We start from the raw sequence: 26,631 nt of genomic DNA on the forward strand, positions 1-26,631 counted from the left end.
TGCATTTTAAGTATTTTCTAAGTGATTTTTAAAGGTTGGTATTTTTATTTTATGATGGATGCCAAAGCCCATTATTTTAACAACCAATGTGCAGAGCTAATGTTTTAGTAATTTAGTTTTAGATTAATAAATAACAATTAGACTACATCAGTTAAACAATTATATAATGATGTAATTATAATTATATAATAATTAAATGTTTAATAATTGTTAGACTTAATCAATCCAACTTTATATGCACAGTAATAAGGAAAATAATAGTTGTTGTTTTTATTATTATTATTATTATTATTATTATTATTATTATTATTATTATTATTATTAAAAATCAGTTATAGCATAGTGGGATGTTTTAATACATCGTCAGAATATTTAGCTGATACAGAACTGATGTTTTCGTTTTTATTTATATATTTTGTCTATATTTTTACATCAATCAAAAATGTTATATGTAATATAAAAACAGAAAAGTGCTTAGAATTAAATAAGTAATTAAACAAAAATGGTATAAATTAAATATTTAAATGTTTTTAAACTATTTTTGAAAATGACTCAATTACAAATTAATATTAATTACTGTAATTGTTTATGCTAAAATGTTCTTGTAATTAAACTAACATATAATTAAATATTTGGCCTGTATTTAGAAATTTACCTTAAAAAATTACAGTAATTATTATACGTTTGTAATTATTTTATAAAGAGCATATAATTAAATAATTACTAGAAACTCCAGATCCTTAAAAAAGCCCTAAACATTTTTTTCTTGTAATATGTTTCTTTTTTTTTCTTTATTATTTACTTTTTTCTTGTAGCCTGTGTTTAGTAGCTGTATTTAGACAATTTTATAATCAAAACAATTACAGTAATTATTATTAATTTATAATATAAAAAATAAAAAAACTATACTAAAAAATGTAATTACATAAAATGTTTTAAATTAAATATTTTATTGAGTATTTTATTATTTAGCCTATGTTTTGAAGCTATTTAGAACACCCCTTGCTAATTTAAAACAATTACTGGACTCATTATTAATCAGATTTTTTTAAAGTGCTAATAATTGACCACGTCATTAAATAAAGTAGTTTAAATCAAGAATGGTTTGGGAATCGGATCGCGACTCCAGAATCAGGTGCCTAAATATTCACCTCTGTAATATTAATGTAGTATTCAATTGATGTGCATTAAATCAAAAATAGCTTTTTGTCCATTTCCTAACACCGGACTGGTGTGTTTCTCCATCTGCTCAGTCATGTTTTGGCGTGTCTGTCCTCGACTCGACCTCTCCTCCTCTTCCTCCTGTCCCTGGAGCCTCTCCTTCTCCTTCTGTATCTCTCCATCTGATCTCTCTTTCGAAACCAGAGTTCCTAGGGACAAAATGGCTCAATATGAGTGAAGCAAGAGCGATTCCCTTCTTGCCAGCCTGGCCTTAAACCTCATCTCTGCTGGCGGACCACTTGTCGTCTTCAGCACTTCGGCAGATTGTGCAAGACCATCAGTTTCATGCTTTGGATGTATTTATGACCTCAGGAACTGTTTATTCTTTCCAGGAAATAACGCTGTGATATTAAACTGGAGTTTATGGCTTCAAATGGCTTTCAGCAGCGGTTCATCGTCACTTAAGTTTAAATTTAAATGTTTTTGTTGTTTTTGTAATAGTTGGTAAGATAGTTTTTGTTCATAAAGGGTGCATTCAATTGATCAAAAATGCTATAACTTAAAAAAAAACTGTCAAGTTATGAAATATTCTCCCGGTTTCACAGACAAGGCTTGAGCCTAGTCCCAGACTAAAGTGTAATTCTGAGCTGTTTCAATTTAAAGAAACTTGCCTTTGTTTGGTCTGAAGATGCATACCATTAATGTTTTTTTCTAAGGCATGTTAATAAAAATTACTTAAATGTCCTTCTTGAACTATATGACCTAATCCTTGCTTAGTCTGAGCCCTCTCTGTGAAACCAGGCCATGATTCGAATTAAAATGAACTGTCTTCTAGTTCAATGTGTTAGAATATATAATTCATATAATTTATTCCTTTCAGCATCATTCCTCCAGTCTTCAGTGTCACATGATTTTCAGAAATCATTCTAATATACTGATTTGCTGCTCAAGAAACATTTTTAATTATTATCAATGTTGAAAACAGTTGTGCTACATTTTTATTTTTCAGGATTCTTTGATGAATAGAAATTTCAAAAGAATAGCATTTATTTGAAATCTTGTAAAAATTTAAAACGTCTTGTATAATTGTATAATATAATATAATATAATATAATATAAATGTTGTTTAATTTAAAAGCATATTTTGTATTGATATATTTATTATATTTACATGTAAGAGCATCAGAAAGCACAAAAATACAGAGCAAGGCTTGTCCAAAATGAATAAAGAAAAAAATGTTTAATTTAATTTAATTTAATTTGCATTTATTTTAATTTAATTTAATTTGCATTCATTTTAATTTAATTTAATTTAATTTAATAATTTGCTTTCATTTAACTTGAAATTAATTTAAATAAACATTTAATGATTGCATAAGCAATAATGATTTTAGTACTTTCAATTTCCAGAATATTGTGTAAAAATAGGTTATTTAATATATATATATATATATATATATATATATATATATATATATATATATATATATATATATATATATATATATATATATATATATATCCAGCAAGAATGACTGTATATCCATGCATATAACTTCCATTATATACGATTTGGATCACTCCTAATGTTAAGCATGGCTCAGATCGTCTGCCTCGTTCCTATTTTCAATCGCTGTGTTTCTAAGAGAGGAAACCCTGACGGACCCAAGTACAGATGAGGACAAGCACGGCCTGCGAATGTGCTGCCAAGCTATTTCCAGAAGCACCTGCTTTAGATAGTGAACATGAATTTCTGGCCCGTTTAATAACCAGATATGAACTTGAAATAGAAGGAGCTGTCTTTATGGGGTACAGTACAGAACGAAACCGATATTTAAAGCATACATCGATCTGGTTGGTCTGGAAATGCTTGTAGGAATGTGTGCTATTCTGGTTTCTCAGCATGAACTCAAACAGCGCTCTGTTTCTCCGTCTTGTAGGGTTTCTTCCGCCGGACCATTCGCCTCAAGCTGGAGTACGATAAATGTGAACGACGCTGTAAGATCCAAAAGAAGAACCGAAACAAGTGCCAATACTGTCGCTTTCAGAAGTGCCTGTCTGTGGGCATGTCCCACAACGGTGAGTGTGACCAGCACAAGCCCACTTCTGATGCTCCTTTCATTGATTTTCATTTCATTTATTTATTTTGACAAACACTAGGGTCATTTGGTAATTTAATAACTGTCCGAATCCACTTCTCTCAGTTTATATGAACGGATCTATATCTATATATCTTAAGTTGTTACAGTTGTACTTCATGGTAATGTGCATTGGGATATTATTATAGTCTTTTTATTGCATAAAAAATATTGCATTGCATTTTTTTTTTTGCAATTATTTATTTATGATATTAATAATATTTTTCTATTTATATTTTATATTAAGGTTTGCACAACGTATTTATAATTCAATTTTACTTTTATATGTTCTGTCTTCACATTAATTTTAGTTGAAGTTTTAGTCATTTTGTTTTGTGCTTTTGTTGTGTCTATTATTTTTTTTTTGTCTAGAGTAATGTAATGTTTTAGTAATGTATGCATGCAAACGTGTTTTTTCCTGAAACGTGCATTTGTGTGTCATGCAGTGGAGGTTTGCAGGCTGGGACTGTAATCTTATTAGCGGTTAGAGATTATGGCGTCTGCATTAGGATTGTAATCAGGTTTTAAAGATGTCTGCATTTGCATGCACCATATACTACTTACAGTAGAGACCTAAAAAACTATTCAAAACACTAGTAACCACATAAAATCATTAGGAGCAACCCTTCGGCATCATAAAAGTTAGTTTTGCATTGGCTCCACTGGCTAAATCTAGTTTCTGATATGTTGTGTATTTATTCTGGTGCAGCTTCACACAATCGACAGTGTGCATGGGAGAAGAAATCAAAAGTATTTATTTAAAACAAAACCAGAAACACTTGTTAAGTGGAAAATTTATGGAAATACTATTCAGAGAAACAAGAACAAAGTTTCTTTGCATTGGCGAAATGTTATTAGAATGGTTTGATGTCTCCACTTCACAAGTGTTGCTGGTTTTGTTTTAAATAAATCTAGTTTGTGAAATGCTGAAGCAATGTTTGATACCATAATACCGCTGCTCTGCCTGTCCAACGACACCATGAACACTGCATTTGAACACGGTCCAGATTGAAACTCATGTTACTCAATTCCTCTGGGCAAGCTCCTAAGGCACTAGACATCCTGATCTGACAAAATCTGTAAATAGTGGCCTTGGATTTCATCAAATATTAATCATCCATGGTCAGCAGCGCGTGTGCAAGAGAATCCGCAGGGAAGGTTTACATACACAGCTTACAGTCCACTTTTAGGTTATCCACACTTGCATCAAACTAACAATAGGGGTATTGAACAAAAGCATGGTGAACGTCATGCCAAGTAAGTCACACAGCAGGTTGTCAGTAATCAGGCAGATTATGAGCAACATTTATGTGATTTGAAATCTTGGAAGACTGTCAAGAACTAACCACAAATGATCATGTTAAATATTGTGACATACAGCCAAGTATGGTGACCCGTACTCAGAATTCGTGCTCTGCATTTAACCCATACAAAGTGCACACACACATACACACACACACACGTTTGTTTTTGTGTAAAGTGTGTTCATCCCATAGGCGTAATGGTTTTTATAATGTAGAAACTGTATAATCTATCGCCCTTCACCAACCCTAACCCTAACCCTCACAGGAAACTTTGTGCATTTTTACTTTCTCAAAAAAACTCATTCTGTATGATTTATAAGTGTTTTAAAAAATGGGGACATGGGTTATGTCCTCATAAGTCACCCTCTCCTTGTAATACCTGTGTCATACCCATGTCATTATACAGAGTTGTGTCCTGAAATGTCACAAAAACAAGAACACACACACACACACACACACACACACACACACACACACACACACACACACACACACACACACTCACACACTCACACACACACACACACACACACACACTCACACACACACACACACACACACACAGGTATTGCCAGCCCAAGACTCGAACCCACAACCTTAGTGTTAGGAGTCAAACTCTCTAACCACTAGGCCACGTCTTCCCCTATCTGGTTTTATTCTCTAAGTTGAGGTTCTTGTTTGTATCTTGCGAACAGCCATTCGGTTTGGGCGAATGCCCCAGTCGGAGAAGCTGAGGTTGAAGGCGGAGATCCTAACAGGGGAACGAGAGGTCGCGGACCCTCAGGTGGCTGATCAGAAAACCCTGGCCAAGCAGATCTACGAGGCCTACCTGAAGAACTTCAACATGAACAAATCCAAAGCACGGACCATCCTGACGGGCAAGACAAGCACGCCGGTAACAGCATCCAGCCGGGTGCTTCATGCATGAGAGCTGATGTGTCTTTTTCTGCATCTATTTTGTCTTTAATTGTAGCAACATACTTGCAACAATTTAGCAACATCCTAGCTACAACCAAGAACAGCTTAGTAAAGAAGTAGCAACCACTCAGGACACTTTTAAGCACATAAAGCCAAGATCAGTTTGTTTTGATGAATTTTATTTCAGTTTGAGGACACAGGTTTGAATCCAACTCGACTCAGAGATTAGAGATTAGATTACTTACAAATTTTAGTCTTTTACTGATTTTAGATTACATGACATAAATTGTAGTTAGTAACATAATCCATTACATTACACAGTTTAGGTAATATGATCAGACTACTTTTGGATTACTTTTAGATTACTTTTGACCTAACTGGTTCATCACATTGAGTTAAATAGGATAAACTTATACCAAGAGAAAGAAAACATATTAAATTCCTTGTAATGAACCGCATGACGTGCATTTAACATTATATTACATCAAGGTTTCCCAAACTGGGGTTTGTAAATTAACTAGTGCTGTCAAGCGATTAATCGCGATTAATCACATTCAAAATAAATAAACACACATAGAGTATATATTTTGTTCTATTTATTTGTGTATATTTATATTCATATCATTTATATATAAATATATTTAATATATAAACAACATTTTATTTAAATATTTACATGCATGTGTGTGTATTTATATGCACATAATAAATATACACAGTACACACACATTTATTATGTAAGCAAAAACTTTTATTTTGGATGCGTTTAATTAGTTTAATTAATAGTTTTATAGCACTAAAATGAACTGCAGGGGGTTTGTGAGTTAAATGAAAAGCTAATAATTAATGCAATCATAAACATTTAAAATGTAAACAAATAATTTTTAAAATAAAAGCAATCAAAACAAAACACTTACTAAAAAAGATTAAATATTTTATTTATCTGCATGTCATGTGACCGGCATCAGAGAACCGTGGACATGCAAATGTGTGCAACATGCAAAGTGTAAAGAGATAATATAATTAGTATATAGTAGTATGTAATATAATAGTAATTTGTGCTTTTTAATGTGTTTGAAAGAAAAAAGCCTTCCGGAGACATAAGAATACATGGTTAAATTGAGTGATAATTCAAATAAAAATAAGTTCATCAGTAGCTGGTGCACTTTTGAACACTTCCACAAAACTGGAAGACTTGTGCTATTTTTAGAAAGGAAAATATAAAAGATGAAAAAGAAGAATTACAAAGAATCAATACATTTTGAATAATTTATTGCTATTGCGTAAATATGTAATCATGTAATACATAAAAAGTAAATGTAGTCCGATTACTATGGAAGCATATGGGTAGCAATATTCAATTTGGGATGTAATATGTAAAATGACAATGCATGTCTGTATTTAAATTTACATTTTCCAATACATTTGTGCAACGTTTGGTGCAAAATGAAAATGAAAATAAAATTACCGTATGTATTTTCCGGACTATAAGTCGCACTTTTTTCATAGTTTGGCTGGTGCTGCGACTTATAGTCAGGTGCGACTTATTTATCAAAATTAATTTGACATGAACCAAGAGAAAACATTACCGTCTATAGCCGCCAGAGGGCGCTCAATGCTGCTCATTGCTCCTGTAGTCTACCCCTAATAAACATAGAGCGCCCTCTCGCGGCTGGAGACGGTAATGTTTTCTCTTGGTTCTTGGTTCTAAATAAATGCGACTTATAGTCCAGTGCTACTTATATATGTTTTTTTTTCCTCATCATGACGTATTGTTGGACTAATGAGACTTATACTCAGGTGTGACTGTCCGAAAAATACGGTAATTTAATTTTCATTTTAATTTTGAACCAAACGTTGCACAAATGTATTGGAAAATGTAAATGTAAATACAGAAATGCATTGTCATTTTACATATTGCATTGTCATTTTGCATATTACATCCCAAATTGAATATTGCTACCCATATGCTTCCATAGATAACAAGTATTTTGAAATGTAATCTAATTACAAGTACTTCCAGATTACATGTAATCTGTTACTAGTTGCATCATCAGATCTCCATCATGTTCATGACGCTCTACACCTTCTTATGAAGCACAAAGCCCATTGATAAAGCAGAGCTCTTTATTAACGAAGCTCGATATGACACAGGGCTCATGGGACGGGGCTCTGGAGTTTGGGTGTGGATGAGTGAGTGTCAGACGTGTTTCCCCACACACATCTGTAACACTAGCTCGATTGTTGGCTGTGCTCTTGGGCCTGAGCTCCGCGGGACACGGCCCAGCTGTTGGGGAAGTGAGAGCAGCTGATTTAAGACGAGGCTTTCATCTCTCACAGTACGCTTGTTCTCTCACGGCCCACAAACCAGCCTCTCGGGGTGTCGTGCTGACCTCTCTTCCAGAGGCGGGGGAACACTGAATTATATATATATATATATGTGTGTGTGTGTGTGTGTGTATTTATTTATATATATTAGGTCTGTCAGTTTAACACGTTAATTAGTTATATAAAAAAAACACAATTAAAATATTTTAACGCAGCTAATTTTTGAAAATAGTCTTGACCTTGTTCTCTCTCTAAACAGTATATAGCCAGTATTTTAATCTGTTACAAATACTTTTTCTACTTATTATTCTTTTTTTTCTTTTTTTTTTTTTAGATTATTGAAATGGAATGTTGGGAGAACTGCTTAAATAAAATAAAATTAAATAAAATTAAATAAAATTAAATAAAATAAAATAAAATAAAATAAAATAAAATAAAATAAAATAAAATAAAATAAAATTAAATAAAATAAAATAAAATAAAATAAAATTAAATTAAATTAAATTAAATTAAATTAAATTAAATTAAATTTTTTAATTATATTGAATTAATTTGTATTCTTTTGCCCACCTGTCTCCCTTTACTCTAGATATTGTCATCTGCCATTGAAAAACCAATCGACCCCTACACAACGGTTTATTCTAAATGTGATCTTCACGCTTCGCTCTCATTGTGTTGTAGCCTTTTGTCATCCACGACATGGAGACGCTGCAGCTGGCCGAACAGACTCTTGTGGCCAAGATGGTGGGCTCTTCTGGGGCTCTGCTGAATAAAGATGCAGAAGTTCGAATATTCCACTGCTGTCAGTGCACTTCGGTCGAGACGGTGACCGAACTGACTGAGTTCGCCAAGTCTGTGCCAGGCTTCTCAAACCTGGATTTAAATGACCAGGTTAGTGCCCAAAACTTGAGATATGCTCATATTGTATAAAAAACTTCACCGAATGCAGCCTGTTTTCTTCTGACAGGTGACATTATTAAAGTACGGCGTCCATGAGGCGCTCTTCGCCATGTTGGCATCATGCATGAATAAAGACGGTCTGCTGGTGGCGCACGGCAGCGGCTTCATCACCAGAGAGTTCCTGAAGAGCTTACGACGGCCGTTCAGTCAAATGATGGAGCCCAAGTTTCAGTTTGCAATGAAGTTTAACTCCCTCGAGCTGGACGATAGTGACCTCGCACTGTTTGTTGCTGCCATCATCTGCTGTGGAGGTATATTGGTTTAATATTTAATTCAAATAAAATGTTTATATATTGTATTACATTATATTATTGAATAAGAATATTATTATATTATTATAAATAGTATTATTATATTATTATTAATAAAATGCTAAGATATTTTTATGAAATGTTTTTTTTGTTCACTTTTATATATATTCATATATATATATATATATATATATATATATATAATTCAGTCATTCATTATTTATGTAATATTTATAGATCGATACTTTTACTAATATATATATTTTCATTATATTATAATTTTTAGGTGCTTATTCTATTGTATGATTTTGAAAGTTTCATATATATATATATATATATATATATATATATATATATATATAATTATTTTATATGATGATTATTATTATTTATATATTTTAAAATAAAAATATCTTTTATATATATATATATATATATATATATATATAAAACACATTTTTTGTTTTTATATATTATATAATTAATAATTATTACATATTTATATATATATATATATATATAAAAGTTTTCAGCTGTGATATATATTTAATTCATTCATTTACACATATATATATATTTCTATGTATATTTTTAGTAGATAGATAGATAGATAGATTAAAAAAATAATAATAAATTTAAATTTGATGTCATATTTAATTAATAATGTAATACATTTATATATTGTACTAAAAATCTAATCTAATTTGTATGATTAAATTTGTATAATTTCATATTGGCTTACAAAGCGCAACCGTTAGATGGAATCCGTGCTGTTTTTTTTTTCTTTTTTTTTTTTTTCTAATGGACATTTTTTTAAAGTACAGTAAAAGTACAGTACAGACCTGCCACTAGAGGGCGCACTGCCAAAACAATAAAAATTGCTTGGTTTGATGACGCTAATAAGGAGCATGAAATGATGGGATTTGTTGTCTTCTACCCAACCGCTGACGGCCGTCAATTAGACGGAAAGATAAATCACAGATTTAACGCAAGTTCAACGATTTGCGAGAGTCGATTACATACAAAGTCAATGCAAAGACATGATCAGACTTTGAATCAGACGCGTCCTCGCACGGGTGTAGAGACGCGATGCCCCGCGTTTGGCGTGTATGCGCCATAATACTAATCTTGTTGATCATTATAATAGTATACGTTTTCTGTAAAGATACAAATCAAAACAACTCACCTGTCGAGTAAAACACAAGCGAGATTGGCATCTCTTTCTAGTTGAAGTTTGTCGGGAAGCTACTTCCGCATTTGTCCACGACACTGTTGTCATCATGTGGTTTCTACGTCAGTAAAGGCGGAAATAAAGGATAAATAACGTCATTGACAGGCGACTGCCCCGTGTCACTGTCTAGAATGGGAATTTTCTCATGATTTACAAGTAGTTGAAAACATTAGTTCTCAGCTGGACAAAATATATAACACTACCCTAGTGGTTTTTGGATATTTTGCTGAAAATATCTTAGAAATTGTATCTTTAACAAGAGCAGATCAGCTTTTGCATGCCAGTGTTGTTTATTTTAGACTCATGCTCTTCCCCGTCTCGTGTTCAGATCGTCCAGGCCTGGTGAACGTCCCGCACATCGAGCGAATGCAGGAGAGCATTGTAAACGTGCTTCATCTGCACCTCAAGAGCAACCATCCCGACAACGAGTTCCTCTTCCCCAAACTCCTGCAGAAACTAGTGGACCTGCGGCAGCTGGTGACGGAGCACGCTCAGCTCGTGCAGGAGATCAAGAAGACAGAAGACACTTCGCTGCATCCCTTACTGCAGGAGATTTACAGAGACATGTACTGAGTCGCCTTTGGCTCATAAAAACAAGCTCAAAACAAGTCTCCTCGTACAGCTACACTGTGATCTTTTATTAAGGGCGTCATATGAACCACTATTTTTGGGATTACTGGATGAAAACGCCAGGAACATCAGGGCTCTTCATTACCGTCGAGTTAAACAATGCTTTCTACGGTTATTGGTTTAGAGAGAAGAGAACAAGACAATGCAAATTAAAATGCATCCTGTGGTTTTAAATATTTTTGGAAATTTTATAAATGTTTACTGGTCCCTTGGGCCAGAAACTGTGAATAGAAACCCTAAAATCCAACTTATTCATACAGCAATATTATTTCTTTATATAGACATGGTAACTTTTGATAGTGTATGCTTTAAACATGTAGGGTTCACCCAAGTGACTTCGACATAGATCTGCTGTAAATAGTGAAACTGACCGTTTAATAAAGCTTCAGGGATTATGCTTCATGGTTCACATTGTTATGAACACAAGTGCTCCAGGTTGTGCAGTTTTACAGTAATCTACTGTTTAAATGGGCTAAAGGAGCGATGAAACGCTTAATAAGTGAAGCCTGTTACTGCATTTAAACTGCAAGCGTCACACCGCACGAAAAATACAGTTGAAATGCACCGTTGCAATTCTGCAATGTTAGTTTTTTGAAGCAATATTTGAACGAAGCACGCTCGCACAGGTGTCTGTTGGGCTTGATGCAAGTCGAACACAGATTTGTACTGAATTTCGAGGTTTGGGCTTCATTCTGTGTAGAGTTTGCATGCTCTTCCCAATGTAAATTTTGTTTATTGACAATAACAGTTCTCAGAGAGCCCTTTCTGATAAACATTTTATACTATATATCCATTTTTAAAGGAAATATTCAGTGCAGTGTCCCAGAAATCAATGCACGCAAATGCATTTGCACTGCAGCGATGCACTGCTGTTCACACGCTGCAGATGCAACGTGTAGCAATCAGCAATCTGTCACTCTTCTCCGTTCTTGATGTTTCCTCAGAACCACAGTGCCTAGTCTCAAATCTTGGTGAAAAACATCTTATTGTTTTTTAATTCCCTATATAAACCAGGAACAGAAGCTAATTAACGTAAAATCTATGTGCCGTTATCTACGTTAAAAAGTTGTTGCGTAAGGGCCGTTCACACAGAACTCATTTCTTTTTGCATTATACTGTGATGCTTTTCTGTTATTTTTCGATGTAATCATGCGCTAGACAGACATGTTTGACCACTGTACTCGCGCATGTTTTACAGCTACTCTCTCATGAAACTGCACTCATGTTAAAACAATGTTTTGAGACCTTTCGTTTTTGTTTTTTATTCTACTGCACCGTGTCTCACATTTATAACTCAAAAACCTACTCAGTGAACCGGCCTTAAGAGTGTAATAATATAGGGCCGTTTGATTGATTAGATTGTGTAAGATTCATTTTGAGATTGTTTAAAGAGCCATTTTAAAATTAAGCTAAAAAATGGGTTCCTAGAAGTAATATGGAGCCTTTAAAGGGACATGGCAATGAAAAGTAACATGGGATAAGAGAGTAAAAATATTTGGTTGTAAAAATATTTGTTTTGTTTGTTAATTATCAGTTAACCTGAGAGATTTTGAGTTTGATTACAAAAAAATATTTGTTTATAAAAAAAATTTAAAAAAAATTGTTAATTATTAGTGGTTAACCTGAGATAATTTGAGTTTGATTACAAAAATATTTGTTTGTAAAAAAAAATTTTTTTTATTAATTATTAGTTAACCTGAGAGATTTTGTTTTTTTATTACAAAAATATTTGTAAAAAAAAAATTGTTTGATAATAACTATTTTTACATTTGCTCATAAAACATTTGAGAATGCTTGCTAAAGTATCGTTTTCTTTCGCAAAATATTGCAAAGGGAAATGCAAATATTTAGTGAGAACACAAATGTTTTTATATTTTAAATAGTGAATGCAATACTTTTTTAGCGAATGCAAATCTTTTTTTAATTGAACGCAAATGTTTTGTGAGCAAACGCAAAGTTTCTCTGGGGAACGCAGTACTTTTGCAAGAAAATACGCATTTTTGCGGGTGAACGTAAAGTCTCTTGGGGCAACAATATTTTTGAGAGCAAACATTTTTCGGGGGGGGGGGCACAATACTTTTGCAAATGACTTTAGCGACTGTAGAGTTTCCTGAGAGAATGCAAATGTTTTGTGGGTGAGCGTAAGTGTTTTATGCAAATGTTTTGCGAAAATATGTTCGCAAGAAAGTTTCTCAGGTTTTGCGAGTGTCCGCAGAGTTTCTTGAGGGAACATAATAGTTTTGCAAGAGAACAATTATTTTCTAGGTGAACGCAAAGCTACTCGGGGATCTCGATATTTTTGCGAGAGAAGGCAAAAGCATTTGTCATCCCATCTAATTTTTTCCCCATCACCATGTCCCCCTAGTGGCTTCGTAAACCATCACCTTCAGTTAGTTTCTTGTGAATGTTTTGTTTTCCATGTCACCAGCTTTATTGTTCCGAAGTTGTGAACAATTACTAGCAAGAACTAATTATTGTCTATTTTCACTTCAAACCTTTTTTTTTTTTTTTGCATGAGAAAATGATTGCTATAATGATTTATAGTAAGTACTCTGAAAACACATCTTGGATTGCAACCTTGTAAAGCAAGTGATTCATTTTAAAAATGCTCATCAACAGTCACCAAAAAAATTATGACATATTCAAAACAAATAACTTTAGGTCATGTTGCCGCTGCAAATTGTTGATACCCTCAACATCCCGTGTCACATTTATACGATGCATGTGTACATGTGAACCCACGTTCCTGAAAAGCGATGCACTTAAACAGTAAGGTTATGTTTGTAACTGGAAATGCTGAAGCTTTGCAACCCTGTAAATAGCAAACGCTTGATCAAGACATCGTTTTGATAAATGCTTTTTAACGGCTAGGACATTGTATGCATCTAGGTATTATGCACTACCGCCTTTTTCTACTAAAACAAAGGTATCTTTATTAATATATAGCGGATGTTGTGAAATGAACGTTTTATGCAGTGCAGTGTAAATATGGGGGAAGATTTGTCATGGAACGACATGGGAATTAATGTTGTATATTCCACATTCCTTTTTAATTCAGCGTGAGGACCTGCACATTTCCACCTTGAATGGAAAGATGATTGGAGTGGCTTATAATCCTGAAGATTTCATTATGTTATGGGAGTTTTACTAATGGTGAATAGTCCATTTTTACTTCATCCCGACTGTTTTCTCATGACTAGTGTGACATGTGATCTTTTTGTTGAAGCTTGTTTCTGTCATGGGATAAAATAGGGTAATTGCAACAATTCTGAAAGAATTAATGAGACACTTGGCCTATTACATATAAATATATATATATATATAATTAAAAAACTGGAAACCGTATCAAAATCAAGTGAAGTATTTGAGTGTCACTTGGTGACTATTTTTGGTACAATCTTGATTTTTGCTATATAAACTTAAAATTTGGTACATAACATAGTTAGACATACGCCTCTTGACTTTATAGTAATTTTAGATTTCAAAATATTGGTGAAATATTTTTATATCATTTGTTAAGTACAGCACATGTTCTTAACAGATCACCAACCTTTGGTCTTCAAACCTTGCAAGATATATACTCAGTATTCAGAGACAAAGAGTCCAAATTGCGAGATGTAGAGGAAAAAGAAAGTCAGAATTATAAAAAAAAAAAGTCAAAATGTGAGAAAAAAAATTGCAATTCCTTTTTTTGTGTGTGTGTGGTGGAAACAAGCTTCCATATTTTTGCCATAAAATCAATTTCTGATCTCGGGGTGTTTGGGATCCTCTCCTACTTACTGTACTGTGCTCCATGAGATCTCAGGTAAAGAACAGAGGTACTGATGATATCCATCATTCCCAACTGCCTGAAGCCAAATGGTTTGTAAAACCAGCGAGATTTTCACTCTCCATTGTCGTTGAAAAATGCACTCCCTGCTTCATACGGTCATTTTTCAGAAATTAGTAATTTACATTCTTGTTTGTGTCTTGTTTTTATTTTCACAAGTTCAGATGCTTACATGAATGTGGTTTGATGTGTAAATGTGTAGCAGAACATTGTGCTTTTGCTATACTTTGTACTGAATTCATCCTCCGCCTTGTTCACTTGCTAGTGCACTTGAGTTCAGTAGCTTACTACGTACTGAATCCTACTGTAGTCACACTGGAAACACAGTGTGCTGGTGTAGATTGCAGATGTAGAGGTCATATGCATACTATTTCTGCAGTAGTATGCTACTCTGATTTGTCTCTTCTAGTGCCTTAGATCCAAATTGTAAGAAATTGTGAGGAAGTGTTATGGCATGGATGAACAAATTTCACTTTAGAGTAAAAATCTGCAATGTTTCAAATCAAATAAAGTGTCATTATAATCCATGGTCAAGTTCACAATGTTCCCAATATTTTAGTTTTTTGTGTCCAGTAATATTTGCTGATTGAGAAACTGTATGCATAAAGTATTGTTTGTTAGTTTTTTCGGATTAAAATGAAATGTTTGATTGTCTGCAGCTTTGCTTTTCTAACTAGTGCTTGGTGTTTTTTATATAGAGGGGATTTTAACAACGTGATATCAGGGAATTGTCTCGGTCACAGTAAAGTCAAGTACTGTTCTGCCTCTGACAGCGTCATTTCTAATAAAAGCTTGATTTTAAGAAGCTTGTTGATACAGATCTGTGACTTTACACTAGCTGCTTATTAATATACTGCTGCAAAAAGACCTCAGTGGTGGTGTTTTTGCTGTACATTGGTTTAAACGTTTGACATCTGTATATCTAGTCCCGTCTCCAAATAAAAGACTTCTTTATTAAACTCAAATGCAGAAATGTGTCTTTAATATACAAAGTCTGAGTAATTTGGAAAAAGACACCAACCAAATACTAATTTCACAGAAGTAGACTCGTTGTATAGCACCATCAAGTGGTGTACGGTCCAAAATATTCATGCATTGTATATTTATAATTTTCTCATAATTTAGTAAAACAATTTCTTCATTAGATCATACTTTAAAGAATCCATTGAATCATCTAAAATAGTTTACTATAAATGTATTACTTTTTTTTAAAGAGGTCATGACCTGCCTTTGTTTTTTTGTTTTGTTTTTTTGTACTGTTCTCTGACGTCCACTTATAATGTTTATTATAGCAAAAATATATATCACAGTCGTTTGTTATTACAGAAATAGTTTTTTATATCACTGTATATCACTATAACAGATCACTATAATTACAAAAAAAGGAACAAATCAAATAAGAACATAAATGCAGTAATCAATAAAAAACAATAACGTAAAAGTTTAAAAGAACACTACGTTTTCTGGCGTGAGTCTACGACTGAGGTAAAATGTTCGTAACTGGAGTAGACTCTGCTGCAAAGTCCTTTTGAGGTCGACATCATTCTCACAGGGAAAAAAGTCTTCTTCCTGTATTTTTTGTGTCCCTGAGTCGGTTGGCTGCACAGAGTGCAAACAGGTAGTTTTTGTACACTTGACTTCTTGATTTCAACATCTGTAAGACTGCCTGTATGTTTGCGTTCATACAGTGTAGCCCTGGCCCAGGCTGAACGGCTGGCAATACTCTGTGATACTGGTGCTGAGTTGGTGGAAGTAGCTCGTGTGGCAGATGAAGCGATTTTAGCTAGAGGTTTGATGATGATGGAAGAGACAGGCGTTTTCCTTCCAGTCGCAGGAGATATGCTGACAGTAGGCAGTAGGAAGTGGGGAATTGGCACAGACTCACTGTGTTGTAATGGCAGCAGAGTCTTTAAAACTTGCATCGCAGTCTCCGTCCCTCCTTTTAAAACCTCGGTCCCTGCTTTGCTTGAAATGTGTTCAAGCTTCACCTGTGGGAGGTCAGGTGGAGAGAGAACGGACGGCTGGCATGCAGCTAGAGGAAGCTCTTTTGAAGAGATTAACGTGGTCTTCAGCACGGTAGCAGATGGCGGTTTAGTCGACCGCAGGTTGACGAGTCTCTCATGACGGCGGATAAAATTACAGAGTGTTCTGGTGTCGATATTTGCCAAAGGTATTCCCAGTTCGCTCAGAACTGGATCGTCTACTAAAACGCAATGCTGAAGGCTCTCATATGCTTTTGTGATGGTGGTTTTTACAGGGTTTGCTGGAGTACTGTGCGGTGACCCCAACCAGAGAAGTTTCACTAGTGTGTACATCAGCCTGTTCTCTCGCTGGGCCAGTGCAAGATCGCAACAGTAAAGCGCATTACCCCAGTGTGTTTTGTAGAGCTGGTGAAACTTGTGTGGTTGTTTATCGTGTTCCTCTACAGCACTCCATGCTTCGATGAGTCTGTTCCTCTGTTCTGTTGTTAGACTCAGCTTGTCCTCAGTCAGACCAGTCTCCACCAGCAGGGAACAGAAGTTTTCCAGCTGTCGGAGCCAGGAAGCGGCTTGGAACTACAAACATCCTCCTGTTGGAAGAGTTTACAAAAATCGTATATTTTTAAATTAAGTTAAAATGGGCTGTGCAAATTGGCCAATTTAATATGCAATTTTATGCATTTTACAACGCATATTTCTACGTATGGCCAGATAACGATAAAGTTCCGATAATATCATGCATCACTACTTTTAATAATCAATGATTGGAGGTCGCGTAAAATAATGTCAACTCATTGTACCCAGCAAGGTTATTTTCGTAAACGAAAACTAAAACTGAGACGAAGACTAAATTAAAAAAAAAAAAACTAAACAAAACAAAACAGTTATTGAAAAGCTAACTGAAATTAAATAATAGTTATCAAAATAAATAATCGTTTCCCCATGGCAGAATTTGTTTTTTTTAGCTTTGTGGCCGAAATACCTGTAAATGGCGCATCATGCACGTGAAATTATCTGACGAAGAGATGCTAAGCAGTTTAAAAATCAATCACGATCACAATATTTTCCGCAGCAATACTGTATCGATACAAGGACGTCAAATATCAATCTTTTATTCTACTATTTGGTCTGGGTCCGGGTCACCTTAAGCATGCAAGTAAGTTAGTACAATAAAGATGGCGGCATCACGGAAACTTATCAGGAAAGCCCTGTCCGCAAATTAAATCGGATGTAAGACTATGTTTTATTTATTTTAAATTTAACAGTAATTGACTTTCAAATGCCCCAGTCGTTGAAGAGTCTGCACAACTTTTTTGTTTTCTAGTTGCATTGTTCAAAACACCTGTAGTAGCACAGCAGTGCATATCGGTTTACATTTAATTAAGGTGGACTAGACTGTAATAGAAATAGTTGAGTCTGCCAGGTGCATGCAACATTTATACGACAGGCTTTCATGAAAGTGTTGGTCACTTTGTCTGCTTGGCAATCCCATTTTGCACTGCAGCAATAACATTTAACTGAGAAATTTTAATTTTTAAGTTTAAACAGATGTTGCCAAAGTTTTAATTTGGGAACATAATTAGAAGTTGGAAAAAGGTAACAAATTGCAATATATCGCAGAGTATCTAAATAAATTTAAAATGTTATCGTGACACAAGTATCGTGATAATGTTGTATTGTGGGGTCTCTGGTGATCCCCCCCCCCCCCCCCCCCGATAATTTTAAAATGATATTAAAGTGAAAAATAATAATAATAAAATAAAAAATGCAAAACTACAGTAACTTTGGTACCCTGTTTTTGCTAATTCTTGCTGATTGTTTACAGTGTATATGAAAGTTACTCCTCAAATTTGCACAAAGCGTCATTGGGCTTTTGGGAAAAAGTTGAATAAACTATACTATATCTTATGATATCATCTATATCTTAAGTCTTTAAAGCCCTTCATATAATGTTTGTCACATTTAGAACAAACATTTTTCAGATCTATGTTTTATATAAAATCGATTTACCGCATAACCCAATTTCACTCTAAACACTAGGGGTGCAATGGTTCAAATTTCTCAGGGTTCGGTTTGTACCATGGTTTTAAGAGTCACTATTTGTGTTAAATAAAAATAAAAAAACTATTTCTTTCAAATAAAAATGAGAACAAAATAATCTTACTACAAGCTAAAGCACAAACAAATACAATAGTGCATACACAAAAAAATAAAATAAACCGTGCTTTCAGGTATTTTAGGTAGATCTTTAGGTAGATTTTTAGGTACAGAAATCAAATGTATAATAACATTGCATATTTAACCATGAATTAAAGGTTATTTCCTTATTAAAGTAACTTTTCAATAAAGAGCAGTGAGTGATTTCCTTGTCTTTTGTTGTTTAATATTCAAAAAGTGCTGTCACTTTAAGATAATGCACTGATACTGTGTTAAACCAACTATGTCTGCTAGGATACTCACCAAGACATAATTTTTGTATGAATTTGTCTATTCAAGCTAAACACTTGAAAACTAACACAATATCTTCACGCATTCTGAAACACGGGTTTCCCTCTTCACAGGACGCACACAAAAATTTTCTCACTATGCACAGGAGTTGTCAGTAACGTCTTTTTGTTCATGAATGTTTAAAATGGAAAGGATTACACGGGTTTAGTTTAAACACAGATAGCAATGTGCTGTTCAGGTCTCACCTGTGCATGCACGCTATAATGACGGCATAAATCATATTCCAGCATATGGCACACACGTTTAACAAAGAGTGACTGTTCCATGTTTTTTGTTTTATGTTAATGTAGTCTAGGCAGAATTTCTGAAAATGTGCTTATTTAAAGTGCTGGTGATTATTTATTATTATACAACATTTCTAGGGGTGTTAAAGGGGTGGTGAAATGCTATTTCATGCATACGCGCGCTCCCGTATAGCAGAGCACTGAGAGCACAACAGACTTCACTGATCAGAGCGAGAGCGTCGCGAAATGTCACAAAAGGAGTGTGTTTTTGGTTGCCAGGGCAAGACAACCCTGCACAGATTACCAAAAGAGAAACAGCATTAAGGGACCAGTGGATGAAGTTTATTTTTACAGAGCATCAACGGAGTTGTGCAAGTGTTTGTGTTTGTTCCCTGCATTTCGAAGATGCTTGTTTTACAAACAAGGCCCAGTTTGACGCCGGATTTGCACATCGTTTATTTCTTAAGGATAATGCAATCCCAACGAAAAAGGGTCACGATGGTGTGTTGGAACCGCAGGCGGTGAGTAAAACTGCTTCAAATATCTCTGTGTTATTAACTTAGCTATCGGCGCGTAAGCACATCAAGTAAACAACATGCGATGTTGTCATCAAACTGCACTTAAAAAAAAAAAAAGACGACAAAGTGGAACTTCCAAAACCGCTAAGCAAATATATACAGTTTCAGTACATACCACATAGAGACGTCGTTGCTGATGCTGCTCTTGTTAAATTTCAGCCTCTGGATCTGATTCTGGATCATAAATATACGCTGAATCTGACTGTTAGCCATGGTTTGTTTTGGTTGGTTTTTATGGCGTGCCGTCCGATCCAAAAATAAGGCTACTGATTTGTCACGGGAATTCACCGTACAGTTGCCAGTAGCCACTGAGTTTACCACTGAAAGGCCGGCGGTGCATCAGTATACACACTCACCTCACGCAGCGAACCGACTCACTTTCCTCACGCGAACGCCTCACTTTCCTCACGCAGTGAACGACTCACGCAGCCGGCGACTCACTTTGCGCAGCCGGAGACCCACTTTCCTCACGCAGCAGACAAATGACTCTCTCTTCATGTAGGGACCGAATATTATATTTAAAGTGACTTCTATATTACATCCCAAAGAATATTTAGATATAATATTTAAATATTCAAAAATGTGTACATTTCAATAAAATGAAATAATTACCTATTGCAAATCAGTAGCCTTATTTTTGGACCGGACGGCACGCCATAAGTTTTTAGCCTGACTACGTCAGTCTTCCTACTTCCGCTCAATTTCATTTCGCTTCTGTACTCAGTCTGAAACAGCTTCAGAGCTTTCTGTTTGCCATCGGTCTGAAAACAGCCGGGCCAATCAACGAACAGAGGGCGGGCTGAGAGCCGTGACGTAGATGCTTAGCGCCGAGTTTTACATTGTAGGTTAGAGAAATCGAAAACCGAAGCAAAGTGAAGTAGCAGAGTCTGGTATTACCAGGCTAATAAGTTTTGTCCTCAGTCCTCAAGGTAACGTCACAGCTTCCAAACGCTCTCAACACAAAAGCTTATTCGCGCTCGTGATTCTTTAGCTCCGCCCACACGCCACGCCTCCAGCGGCTCGTGTTTTTCCGGGAAAAATCGGTACAGACTATCTTTCTCTTATGAATATAATAAAACTAAAGACTTTTTGGAGTTATGAAGGATGCAGTACTACTCTATAGGTACTCAAGATTAACAGGATATTGAGTGAAAACGAGCATTTCACCCCCCTTTAAGTCTACAATATTCTGACTACCCGTCTCACACCTAGATACATGACATTTAAACCCATTTTTACCAGGTGAAAATATCATTTTGGCCAACACTGTATATATTTAGTTTTTGAATTCAGCTTTTCAGTGCCTTTTTGCACGCGTGTCCCTTTCTAATAGCATCATTACAATATGTAAAAAACTAATCTTTAACAGTTAACTGCCATTCTACAATTGTATATTTCTACACTCCCACATCTGTCCACTAGCAGGCGGAAGTATCAATCAAAGCTTCCGTTCAAACATGGCTGCGTCCATTGCGCGGTCATGCTGTCGAGTTCATTCAAGAGTCATATTAAGAAAAACATCTTACCTAAAAACTTCATTCCATAGTTATCCCTCTAGCAGAAGCGGGCTGCTTTTATCACTGCATAACCGAGGCCTACTGAAAGAGTCGTTCCCTGAGCACGCGGCGCAAGCGGAACTCCCGGAGCTGCTCCGGTCCGCTCCGCAGACCGTCTACTGCGGCTTCGACCCGACCGCGGACAGCCTGCACGCCGGGAACCTGCTCGCCATCATCGGCCTGCTGCACTTCAGAGCCGCGGGGCACGACGTCATTGCGCTGCTCGGCGGAGCCACGGTGCAGATCGGGGATCCGAGCGGGAGGTCTGCCGAGAGAGAGCGCCTCTCCCCGGCCGCGGTGGAGCAGAACTCCCGCGGGATTCTAGAGAGCCTCCACCGGATCTTCACCCACCACGAGCTGTACTTCTGCCCGGATTCGAGCAGGCTAGGCCGGCTCACGGTGCTCAATAACCGCAGCTGGTACAAGGACTGGAGCGTGCTGGAGTTCTTCTCGGAGGTCGGCAGGAGTTTTCGGATGGGGACGATGCTCAGCCGCCACAGCGTTCAGTCTCGACTCAAGGGCGCGGAGGGCATGAGCTTCACCGAGTTCTCCTACCAGATCTTCCAGGCCTTTGACTTCTACCGTCTGCATCAGCTGCACGGCTGCAGGATCCAGCTGGGCGGAGCCGATCAGCTGGGGAACATCATGAGCGGACACGAGCTCATACACAGGTCCGTTATTATTTTATCAATCGATAATCACATAAAAACATCGATTCTTAATGTCTAATCTAAAGTGCATTTCCAACCAGCTATTATATTTATTTTTCAAGATACCCAGTGCATAAAATAAGCTTCTAAGTAACAAAATAAAAGACCGTGTTAGTGAATAATTGAGTTGGTTAGAACTATTTCTCCTGATCATAACACACGCACATGCTGAAAGACGGAACTAATCGATCACAGAGCGCGTGCACTGCTCAAATAAGACTCCTTTATTCCTCTGTTTACATAAAAGTGAGGTCAAAAGTAAGCTAAAAGTAATCAACAAATAGTCCGATTATATCATCTGAAATTACTACTGTACATTTTTTGTCATGTAATTTGGAAACTGTATATATTGTGTGTTAAATATTAAAGTAACAAAACATATGTTAATGTACTGTAAAAATGTGAAATATTGTTAATCAAATTCTGAAAAATGTATCACAGTTTCCACACACATTTTTAGCTGCTTAACTGTTTTCACAAGGATTAGGATCAGAAATGTATCAAATCATTATATTAAGATTAAGATTTCTGAAGATCATGTGACACTGAAGACTGGAGGAATGATGCTGAAAATACAGTGGAGCATCACAGAAATAAATTACATTTCAAAATATATTCAAAGAGAAAACAGTTTTTTTATCTTAATATATAATATTTCACATTTATACTTTGTTTACTGTGTTTTTGATCAAATAAATGCAGCCTTGCTGCTGAGCAATAGAGACTACTTAAAGTATAAGTACTGATCCCAAACTTTTGAACAGTAGTGTATGTACATAAAGTGTCAAAGTTTAAGACGAGCAATGAAAACGCAGTTAAGGACTGGATGTATATACAGGACAAAACAAATTCAGATTATAAGCATGGCACTATAGTGAAAATGTTTTCTTTTGGATATATATATATATATATATATATATATATATATATATATATATATATATATATATATATATATATATATATATATATATATGTGTGTGTGTGTTAACGATGAGGGCTCCTGTGATGCAGAAAGACGGGAGAGGAAGTGTACGGCCTGACGGTTCCTCTCGTCACCACCTCGATGGGAGATAAACTGGGGAAGACGGCTGGCAACGCTGTGTGGCTGAACAGAGATAAAACCTCGCCCTTCGACTTCTACCAGTACTTCCTCCGCTTGCCAGATAACAGAGTAGAGGGGTGAGTTCAGTTCCCAGCCTCACACCAGGACCTCATACTCAACATGAGCTTTCAAAAATACTGTAAAAAATGTTGAATATTATTACAATTCAAAAGAACTGTTTTCTCTTTGAATATATTTTAAGATGTAATTTATTCCTGTGATGCGCAGCTGTATTTCCAGCATCATTACTCCAGTCTTCAGAGTCACATGTTCAACAGAAATCATTCTAACATGCCGATTCACTGCTCAAGAAACATTTCTGATTATCATCAGTGTTGGAAATAGTTGTGCTGCTTTATATTTTAGTTGAAACCTTGATACAAAAAAACTAAACAAAACAGAATTTATTTTGAATGGAATTCTTTATTATATATGTATTGTCACATTTGATCCATTTGATACACACTTGCGGAATAAAAGTCCATCTTCTTGATCCCAAACTTAGTGGTTAAAAATAATTCTTGTTCTTATTCAGAAAGCCTTTTCTCCCTGCAGGTACCTGAAGCTCTTCACCTTCCTGTCTCTGGCCGAGGTGGAGAAGGTGATGGAGCAGCAGAAGCAGGATCCGGGCAAACGCATCGCCCACAAACGTCTGGCTGCTGAAGTCACCAAGCTGGTCCACGGGAAAGAGGGCTTAGAAAGCGCCAAAAGGCAAGATACTCAGTTTCTGATTTTCGTCCTGTAAAGTCAGCAGCATGAAATCAAGATCGAGCCTAGTATTCATACTCTTAACTCAGGACTAAACTTACTTGGAGCACCTTTGGCAGTGATTACAGCCTCAAGTCTTTTTGGGTATGATGCGACAAGGTTTGCACATATGCATTTGGGGATTTTCTGCCATTCTTATTTGCTGATATGTACACGGAGCATAAAATAAACGCTCACCAAGTGCCAGGTGTGAGGAAAAATCAGTGTTGGCGAGTATATGAAATTCAAGCAACTTTACTAATTGTAGTTTGGTGCAGTTTAATAGTTTAGTGAAATTAAATTGTATTTAATATTTGATTAAATATTACAAAATAACAAATTGTTTTTCCCAATTTGTTCTGCCAGTTTTTTTTTTTTTACATTAAATTAAAATGTTATTTTAATTATTTTTGATAGTAATAATAATAATAATAATAATATTTGTTATTATTATTTTTATTATTATATATAAGTATTATTTAGATATTTAAGTGATTATTATTATTATTATTATTATTATATCTATTAAAATGATTATTATTAAATATTTTAGGTTTAAATAGTATTATTAAATAGTATTATTTAATTTAATAAAAAAAAAAATACAATTACAAATAATAAATAAAATTTTAACTTATATTAATATTATGTTAAAATCCACACACACAGTGTTATTATTATTTGTAATAAATTTGCAAAAAGATTTCAAACAAACCTCTTTCACATTGTCATTATGGGGTATTGTTTGTAGAATTTTAAGAAAAATAATTAATTGAATCCAATTCGCAATAAGGCTTTAACATAACAAAATGTGGAAAAAGTGAACCGCTGTGAATATTTTTCCGGATGCACTGTATGTTCCATTAAATCTAAATCCATAATAATACTAATGAATCATAATTAAATCCAGATCTGTCCCACAGGTGCACCAATGCTCTGTACCACAGTAATATCGAGGCTCTGGAGCAGATGAGTGACACTGAACTCCAGGAGCTTTTCCGAGAGGCTCCGTTCCACGAGGTTTTCCTGGATCCAGGAACGACAGTGTTGGATGCCTGCAGGAGAGCACAAGCCATCCCCGAGGGACCACGCGGGTGAGACGCCCCTCTGATGTCATCACACTGGGAATCTCACACACTCTCTCCACACATTGTTACATTGTTTCTTTTTACTCAGCCTTTCTGTTACTTTGTATCACTTTCGAGTGACCTGCTATTTCGGGCTCAGGTCTTAAACTATTAGGAAACACAAATGAAGGGGTGGTTTTTGATGCCTTATTTCATTTTAAAATGCATTGACGCCTTTGTTATTTCCTAGTTTATCTTCATTGTTCCTTTCTGAGCAGGTATCAGATGATCAAGGACGGGGGCGTTTGGATCAACCACCAGAGGGTAGCAAACCCCGAGCAAGTTCTGGTTGTGGGACAGCACATTCTCTCTAACGGACTCAGCCTGATCCGAGTGGGAAAGAGGAACTTTTACATCCTAAAGTGGCTGAGCATGTGAATTATACACACTTGCTTTTCCATCCGAGAATCCTCTTTAGGATTTGTAAAGACGTTGTAAAATCCATAACTGCATTCAAAACAAACTGTGGAGAATCCCAGCGCTCGCCAGCAGTGGTCAGCAGAGGTCTGTTTGAGTTCAGGACAGTAACCTGTGCTCTGTCTGCTTGAGCTCATCAGAGACTCTGAAATGATATGTTGAATAGTGCTGTTGTGAATGTCTGTGGATTATATCAAAGACGTGAGAACAGACTTTGCCTTGTTTGTGCCTGTTTTATTTGCACAAATGACACGGTTTGATGTGTGAATACGCTCCTGGTTTAATCACACTGGAAAATTGGGCACCGTTCAAACCTTTAATTAAGTATATTATGAGAAATTCTAACTTTGTTTTTCCAGTTCAGCTTCTGAGGAGAAAATGACATGAGTGTGAAGCAATATGATGGTATACATAAATGAAATGAAATATGATTTCATTTATACAGTTGAAGTTCAAGTAAAGTGCATCTTAAAAACAGCAAATTTGTTGTTAGTGTTGTGTGTGTGTGTGTATATATGTGTATATATATATAAAACCCATTTCTGTCAAAAAAAGTAGCAACTTTATATCTCATGTGGTGTGTGGAGTGTGTTTGGCACAAAGTGTGTTTCGCACAATTATGAAAAAAAAAAAAAAAGCCAGAATTGTGCGACATTAACACAGAATTGCAAGATATAAATTCTGGTTGTTTTTTCTTGTATCTTGGAATTTCTTTTATGTTGTTGTTGATTTTTGTTTTTTATACCACGGGATAAAAAACTTTTTTTATAGTTTATATCTCACATTTCAGATTTTTTACCTCCTCAAAATTTCTAGAAATAGTCAGAATTACAAGTTATAAAATTGCTGTGGTTTTGTGGGGGGAAAACTAGAAATTGCAATTACTTTATTTTTTTTTATCTTTTATTCCGTTGTGGAATCAAAAAATAC

General features: G+C 35.3%; 3 protein-coding genes across 4 annotated transcripts in view; 2 read left to right on the top strand and 1 right to left on the bottom strand.

Moving 5' to 3' along the window:
• The window catches only part of pparab (peroxisome proliferator-activated receptor alpha b), a 39,781-nt gene extending 24,066 nt beyond the window's left edge, over positions 1-15,715 (top strand). Inside the window, exons 4-8 of the mRNA XM_052597479.1 lie at positions 3,102-3,240; positions 5,299-5,498; positions 8,531-8,740; positions 8,817-9,060; positions 10,620-15,715. Coding sequence (XP_052453439.1) covers positions 3,102-3,240; positions 5,299-5,498; positions 8,531-8,740; positions 8,817-9,060; positions 10,620-10,864 — 1,038 coding nt within the window. The 3' untranslated portion in view covers positions 10,865-15,715. The remainder of the gene's footprint in view (positions 1-3,101; positions 3,241-5,298; positions 5,499-8,530; positions 8,741-8,816; positions 9,061-10,619) is intronic.
• LOC128014148 (uncharacterized) lies at positions 15,649-21,709 on the bottom strand. Of its 2 annotated transcripts, none has more exons than XR_008183485.1 (2): positions 21,566-21,709; positions 15,649-17,319 (listed from the first exon to the last, which is right to left on the bottom strand). XR_008183485.1 is itself a non-coding variant. In XM_052597480.1 (2 exons), exon 2 carries the CDS (start codon positions 17,063-17,065, stop codon positions 16,205-16,207), a length of 861 nt encoding a protein of 286 aa, XP_052453440.1. In that variant the 5' UTR covers positions 17,066-17,319; positions 20,396-20,428; the 3' UTR covers positions 15,649-16,204. The 2 variants fall into 2 exon arrangements, 1 of the variants encoding a protein (XP_052453440.1); XM_052597480.1 differs by lacking the exon at positions 21,566-21,709 and adding an exon at positions 20,396-20,428.
• Positions 21,452-26,183, top strand: yars2 (tyrosyl-tRNA synthetase 2, mitochondrial). Its single transcript, XM_052597478.1, has 5 exons — positions 21,452-22,266; positions 23,320-23,487; positions 23,966-24,121; positions 25,081-25,251; positions 25,503-26,183. Exons 1-5 carry the CDS (start codon positions 21,497-21,499, stop codon positions 25,660-25,662), a joined length of 1,425 nt encoding a protein of 474 aa, XP_052453438.1. The 5' UTR covers positions 21,452-21,496; the 3' UTR covers positions 25,663-26,183.
• The last annotated feature ends 448 nt before the right edge of the window (positions 26,184-26,631 follow it).

Source organism: Carassius gibelio, chromosome B25 (genome assembly GCF_023724105.1).
Source record: "Carassius gibelio isolate Cgi1373 ecotype wild population from Czech Republic chromosome B25, carGib1.2-hapl.c, whole genome shotgun sequence".
Classification (NCBI taxonomy): domain Eukaryota; kingdom Metazoa; phylum Chordata; class Actinopteri; order Cypriniformes; family Cyprinidae; genus Carassius; species Carassius gibelio.

What these genes read in the sequence shown, in the direction of transcription:
- LOC128014148 (XM_052597480.1), bottom strand. Translation starts at nt 17,065, where the DNA reads ATGTACACACTAGTGAAACTTCTCTGGTTGGGGTCACCGCACAGTACT.
- yars2 (XM_052597478.1), top strand. Translation starts at nt 21,497, where the DNA reads ATGGCTGCGTCCATTGCGCGGTCATGCTGTCGAGTTCATTCAAGAGTC. An exon ending in GGACACGAGCTCATACACAG is followed by an intron (nt 22,267 to 23,319) that starts GTCCGTTATTAT and finishes CCTGTGATGCAG; the next exon opens with AAAGACGGGAGAGGAAGTGT. An exon ending in GGCTTAGAAAGCGCCAAAAG is followed by an intron (nt 24,122 to 25,080) that starts GCAAGATACTCA and finishes TCTGTCCCACAG; the next exon opens with GTGCACCAATGCTCTGTACC.